The sequence below is a fragment of the Arachis stenosperma genome, chromosome 7 (genome assembly GCF_014773155.1).
Source record: "Arachis stenosperma cultivar V10309 chromosome 7, arast.V10309.gnm1.PFL2, whole genome shotgun sequence".
Taxonomy (NCBI): Eukaryota; Viridiplantae; Streptophyta; class Magnoliopsida; order Fabales; family Fabaceae; genus Arachis; species Arachis stenosperma.
Genome location: NC_080383.1, coordinates 62,569,375 through 62,576,180, shown reverse-complemented (window position 1 = coordinate 62,576,180; position 6,806 = coordinate 62,569,375). Strand labels below are relative to the sequence as shown.

The window sequence follows — 6,806 nt, the reverse complement described above, 5'->3', positions numbered from 1 at the left end:
AAACCAATCACCAGTTTACCACAAGCACAACTATATATTTCTATTAAACATATTACATGATAAAAAAAAAAAAAGAAATAAGATTTGCCACAAAAAAAGAATTACAGCTACGGTGGTAACCTCACGCTTCTCAGATACTTCTGCTCTTTTAAATATTGCTAAATAAAGTTTCAAAATATCTATCAAACAGTTAATAGAAAAAGAAAATATGAAAGAAAAGCAATTATACATAAGAAATGAAAGGTACGTCGGCAACTGAAAACTGCCAGCCTTCCCACGGGACGACAAAGGAGGATTGGGGGAAGAGGGAACCTTTGTGGATAAAGACGGAGGAGAATAATAGTTGAGCAGTTGAGCTCAATTAAGTTAAAAGTAAACTCGTCTAAACGGGCCTTGGTGTGGTCACAAAACCCAAAAGCGTTTATCAAGGCCAATTGTTACAGACTTACAATGTAATTGCATTGATCTCTACACAAAAGAAATCAACCTACCTGGCCTACAGGCTCAAAATGCTTACTTATTAAACTATGAAGTATGAATGATCCGTCCAAAGGAAAAAAGTAAAAGACAAAAACATATTACCCCCAGATAAAAAAAAAAAAAAAAAAAAAAAAGAATGGCAAAACTCCAATGTGAATATGTGATGCAGTAACTAGCAAGAATGACAAGGGGAATCATATATCAACAATCACGGGAAAATCACATATACAACAATTCACAAGTCAAGATATATGCTATGAGTCTATGACCACTATCCACTTTTAAGCACAAAAACAACACATACAACCAAGGGTAAGAAACAAACCCCAACAGGGAAAATCAAAACACTTCAGCCACCTTGCTTGCAAGAACTCGATCCCTTCTTTCAATATAACCAAATGGAAACCAACCTGCCTTCCCTTTGCATTCACCCTCGGCCCATCCATTGTTTGTAACCTAAAAGATATTACGAATAATTTGAAATGTACAACAGTATAAGGATTTTAAAGCAATATGCATCAACACTCCCCCCCCCCCCCTCCTTTCCTTTTTTCCTTCTTCCCAAAACCCAAAAAAACCCTCCTTTTTCCGTTTCTATATGCATATGAATCTTTTGGCAGTCTCAACCATCATTAGGCGATATGAATACAATAAATTAGTTATGCAAGCACTGGGAAATAAATCAAAGTTCCTTTAAGAGTTGAGACAAGCAGATGACTAATTTGAATAAGTGACAACTTAATCATGTTCGGATGTTATATTAGATCATCAATTCTGCCTAAAGCTTAAACCAAGAGGAAAAAGGATTTGCCTTATATCATTGTACTGTGTTAACTTTTACTTTCTTTTTTCATGTGGTCTTTTAAAAGTTCAATCTGCCAAGAAAATACTTAAACATTCTGAATACAAAGGAGTCGCTGTTGTTTTCTGTGTGTGCATGCATGCTTCTGTGTGTGTAAGTGAGAATAAAAGTGAAAAAGAATTCTTTCAAATAAAACGAATAAGAAAAGGCATTGCAGCATTGGTCAGCTCATAAAAGGCTATGTTGATATTTGATCATTTAGAATCAGGCAGTCAATGAGCTACAAACCTTTCGAACAACAATAAAATCCCCAATGGATAGATTCAGTTCAACTTCAGACTCAGCATGATATGGAAATAAAACCTGCAGAATTAAAAGTGTGTTGAGCAGAATAAGATAAACAGGTGCACCCCCCCCCCCCCCCCTCTCTTTTTCCCTCTTCTTCTCTCCTGGAAAAGAAAACACAAAACACCCAAAATAAGCAGTATATGTAATCTCCAACTCTCCAACATCAAACAGTCTAACCTCTCCTAAGAAGTAACCCATACTATCTGTCATGCCATTGTGTGTCTGAGAAGCATAGACACCATTCACTTCTTCATATGATGGGGGTGGTGCCATGCTGTTATCCACACTAGGTGTAGGAGGGGCTTCAATTCGTTGTCTTTCTGATATCATCTATCATTAAATATACATATAGCTCATATGTGACTTAAATATGGAGACCAAGAATGAAAAAATGACCAACAGATACAGATGCTTACCTCTCCCTCAAGTTGATCAAGTATTTGGAGTACTCTCTGATGATAGGCACGCTCTGCTTCAACCTTCACAATCCAAAATAAAGGAGCAAATGAGTTTTTATAACTTATTTCCAATATTTAACAAAGTTGAAGAACCGTAGCATCATATGGTTAAACCACAATACCATAGCTATAAGACGCTGGAGGGTTAACCTCTGTTGCTGCGCTTCAACAGCAGTCAATGCTGCAGCAGCTTCCTTACCCAATATGGTCATGTTTGACTTCAGGTCTTGCAGCTTTGTTTCCGCTGCTTCTAGTTTCATAGCACTTTCAGCATTTCCTGGTGTTTCTCTTACTCTTGCCTGGCGTTTGGAAACTTCAATAGCCTGTCTAGGTTAAAACCACAGTATAATAGCAAAGTCTATAGTAGAAAGTGAAATCATTAATTAACAGTTTACTTGTTGGCATAATACAAAATAAGCTGGTCAGAGATACCTGTGCTTCAGCTTCCTGACGCATTCTGTCATAACGTTGAGCAAGATGCCGAGCATCCTCCAACGGAGCTCCCATCACCATTGCTCTTAGGGGCTCTGCAACCTAGGCATTAAGTAGACTTGAATGTTCACTACAATTATTAGCCAAATAATGAAGATGGCAACAGACTGGAAAAATCAACATCTGTGAAGACCTAAACATTCAGGTTTGTTAAAACTGTTAAGTTAGAGGAATCAAAACATCAATTATGTGATCACAGATTTGAACTAACAGTTAGAGGAATCAAAACATCAATTATGTGATCACAGATTTGAACTTAAGTCTCTGTATTAGAAGTGGCTGTGTGATTGTAACAACCGGTACCTGAACCCAACCCCCCCCCCCCCCCCCCCCCCCCCCCCCCGGGGGGGGCAGCACACAGCAGCTAACAGAACAGAATAGAAGAGTGGGTCAAAGATAATCTCACTCTAATGCTGATATTGTTGTAGGAATTAGCAGTGAAAATACAAGAACGAAGAAAGGAAATTGATAAGGGCTGAGCGCCCTCCTCAACTCTCCTAGCCTATGCCTTAATTCTCACCCAAAAATTCCCCTTTCTCTCACTCTACCCCAACTGATATATTCCTCACTCCTCTTCCCCCCAATTCAGTTGGGATCTCTCATCTGATTCTATCCCACACCATTCCCACTAACTGTGCCAGGTGGCATGTTTGTTACATGAATAACCCCATTCCTACTTTTCTCATTTGTCCCCATTCTGCCCTCCACTCTCTTCCTTCTACTATAATGCATAGGCAGAGGAGGAATTTTATTTTTCTTAGGAATAGAAGCTTATATTCTCACTTCTTTTGTACTTGGGTATGTAACAGTGATGAACTCACATAATGCCAAAGTTTTGGTTGATATCTTGAGTCAGCTTCCTTTCCCCCTTCCAGAATAATACATAGAAACAAACCAGGTACATTGTATAGCAGATGCTAGAAGGAATGTAGGAATACCATTAATTTTCATGTGTTCAACCACAATAGGCTTTGGAGCATTCATGAAGACATAACTGCTAAAATCCTCTTTTCAACAAATAAGAAAAGAAAGGAAGCATCCATCCAAGTATGGTGTTTTAGACAAGTATCATTGAGGTTGGATTAAAGAAAGGGCAGCAAGATCAAAGGGGAAAACAAGGTGCGCCCATCCAAGCAATTCATTATTAGAGGTTAGTGGCTCTATTCATGGTGCTTTGATCTGGGGGAGAGGATGGTACCTGTGTGGTCAGAGCTTTCAGTAAGTTCCCACGCTCCTTCTCCATTTGTGCATGGGCATGTGAGTAACTTAGTGCAGCCCTCGACAACATATTACCACTAGTGCAATTATTTTCCGATCCATATTTCCTGCTATCTTCTGACAACTTTGCTCCTGTTAAATAACATGCAATAAGATGATAACTACTCTAAGTTGTGTAAACTAACTGTAATAAATAAAATTAGAAAAAAAAAAGTTTCACCAATCAAAATTACTTACCAATTTCAACCTGCTTGGATCCAGTAACAATATAACCTTCTACACCACGGACAATATCTCTTTGATAATGCTGAAAAATAAAAAAATAAAATATAAAATAACGAGCCATTATTAGCTGAAAAGAGACTTATAAGTTAGGATGAAAGATAAACAAAAAGAAGACAAGAACAGAAGAACCAAGTAACCTTTCCTGCACGTGTTGATATGTAAAGCTTCTCAAGTTTCTGATGTTGTTGAAGCTCTACTTCATCAGTAACCATATTATCGGAACCTCCATATCCCCCACCTCCAAATTGTTTCAGCACAGCCTAAAAGGTAGTAATTGTGATCAGCGCCTTAATAGAGAGAGGAAACAAGCAAAAGTACGAAAGAATTGAGATGCGAACAGAAGGAAAAAAGAAGTGTAAGAAATGAATTGCGTCCTAAAAAAATTTCATTAGATAGGAGAGAGAATAAATAGCTATACAGAAGGATAATTTCTACTCCAAAGGAATTCTCCTTTAAGTTAATGAAGAAATTTAAATTCTAACATATTTCACATTAGGCACACATCTAGAAAGGAAAACTCATTTAGCAGAAAACAAGCTATACAACAGTTTCAAAACCCATATGCAAGCTAACGTAGCAGCTCAAATTTGATATTTAAACCTCTCCTCAAAGATTTTGCGAAATTAAACATTAAAACGTTTTCTTTGTTCATTTCTGCCGTGAAGTGCAAAGCTCGGTTAGTTAGATCCAACACTAATACAATACAATAATACTACCCGGTAAAATTACTCACACGCACAAAATTATACTTATAACTACTGTAATGTAAAATAAAGTAAACTACAGCCGCGTTCTGAAAAAGGAATTATAAACACACAAGGTGAAGATTACATCAGAAAAGAGCAACGAGGAAAGAAAAATCGAAAATCACGAGGGAGAAAAACGAAGGTAAAACGATTTGAATGTAACTGGGACGGATATGAAAGAAATCATAGAGATCTATCGATGTATGTTGAGGACAGAAAGATCCAACGCGAATAAAATAGTTTTCATGTAATTATGCGAAATAAAGAGAAGAAGGAACCTGCTGTTGGCGAGCGACTTGTTCTCGAAGCTTGGAGGCTTGTTTTCTGATAGCTTCCATTCACGAGCAAACGGAGTGATCACTGCCTCTAAACACGGAGACTCGGAGAGTATCGATTTCAAATTGAAATGCACTGCAGTAGCTGTTGATGAACACACAAGCAGAGAGGGCAGAAGCTTTCAAACTTTTTTTTTTTCTTTGCTGACTGAAGCTGCTTTCAAACTTGAGTTGGAAAGTTACGACTTACAACATCGCTACATTCATGTTTGCCCATTTATTTTGGGCCTTTTCCTCCTCCATTCTTGTGCACGCTTATTCGCCGGTCTCAATCTCTCATATTTTGCATAAAAACCAAAGTTCTAAAAATCGGACCGGATTAATCGGTTTAACCAGATTAATTAAGGACTAATCTTTTGGTCAATTCAGTTGACTTTTAAAATTGTTCTGTAAAAAAAAAAGTAAAAAATCGGTTGAACTGATCATTAACCAATAAATTGATTGAACCAACCCGATTTTTGAACATTCAATTCACTCTACCAAAGCCAAAACTAAGGTTTTGAAAATCAGACCGATTATCAAACCGCTCAAATTACTGATTTGTTGGTTTACTAGTCCAATCATAGTTCAATCGAAAAAATCGTTTTAGAATAAAATAATAAATAAATTATAAATAAACATCCTAAAATATAATTATAGTTTAATATAAAACTTAAAATATCTTCCAAATTTAAAACACTACATGAAATGTCATCAAATAAAGTCATATGATCTTATCAAAATACAAACTCAAAATGATAATATATGTATGTACTTTATTATTTTCTTAACTGAGCATGCTAATTAAGATGTAAAGCAAAAGCCAAGCTACTTGTATTGCTCTAATAATGGTGCCAACACAAGGTTTGGAGTGAGACTCAGATGCCACAATGGTGAAAAATAATTCATAGAAGTAGAAAATAGGTTCAATATAAGATACATGATTAGATACAATTATTGGAGCAATTTTTCTTGGAGCAAGTTTTCTCCTTTATTTTATCCATTGATACCTGCAATAAATCGAAGGAGACAACAAACACAAAGAAAGCCTTCACTTCAACACCAAATTAAACTTAAGGCTAAAATGGACAAATCTTACTAATAAATTACCATCTCCTTTAAACTAAAAGTCAACACAGCATAAGCAGGTTTCCAGTAGTGATTTCACTGAAACTATGATCAAATTGGTTCAACAATTATTATGAGATCATCCATAATCATATGTACACTAGTTTAGTTTGAACACCTTAAGAACATTTTTTTTCACCTTAAATTTTAGAGGAAAACCATTTTCAAGAACTATGTCTTAAATTTTTGTATTACGGGTTATTATTTCAAACACAAACTAACTTAATCAAGCAAACACTAAAAAACATGGCAGAAGTTAATCATGTTGATAATGCTCTCACTTAAGAGATACATATAACCAAAAATGCACATGATACAATAGCAATACATATTTAAAAGGCAATTGCTTTATTAGCAATTACTTCTTGATTAATACTACTATCATATATAACTGAAATTAATAAATCATCCACAAAATTAAAAATAGCAATAGCACAACCAAAATATAAATAATCATCCATAAGAGTATAAGACCATAACTGAAATCAATAAGGTAACACCACAGTGAAAAATAACAGCTCTCAAACGACAAACC

General features: G+C 35.9%; 1 protein-coding gene across 1 annotated transcript; it reads right to left on the bottom strand.

Moving 5' to 3' along the window:
• Positions 1-653: 653 nt before the first annotated feature.
• On the bottom strand, positions 654-5,364 carry LOC130941030 (SH3 domain-containing protein 2-like). Its single transcript, XM_057869382.1, has 10 exons — positions 5,108-5,364; positions 4,221-4,343; positions 4,036-4,105; positions 3,779-3,930; positions 2,521-2,622; positions 2,211-2,411; positions 2,047-2,109; positions 1,808-1,960; positions 1,571-1,645; positions 654-936 (listed from the first exon to the last, which is right to left on the bottom strand). Exons 1-10 carry the CDS (start codon positions 5,165-5,167, stop codon positions 820-822), a joined length of 1,116 nt encoding a protein of 371 aa, XP_057725365.1. The 5' UTR covers positions 5,168-5,364; the 3' UTR covers positions 654-819.
• Between the last annotated feature and the right edge of the window lie 1,442 nt (positions 5,365-6,806).

Coding starts and splice junctions, on each gene's coding strand:
- LOC130941030 (XM_057869382.1), bottom strand. CDS start 5,167: ATGGAAGCTATCAGAAAACAAGCCTCCAAGCTTCGAGAACAAGTCGCT. Junction 2,623..3,778: donor TGAAAGCTCTGACCACACAG/GTACCATCCTCT, acceptor CTTAATGCCTAG/GTTGCAGAGCCCCTAAGAGC. Junction 937..1,570: donor ATTTTATTGTTGTTCGAAAG/GTTTGTAGCTCA, acceptor AATATCTTTTAG/GTTACAAACAATGGATGGGC.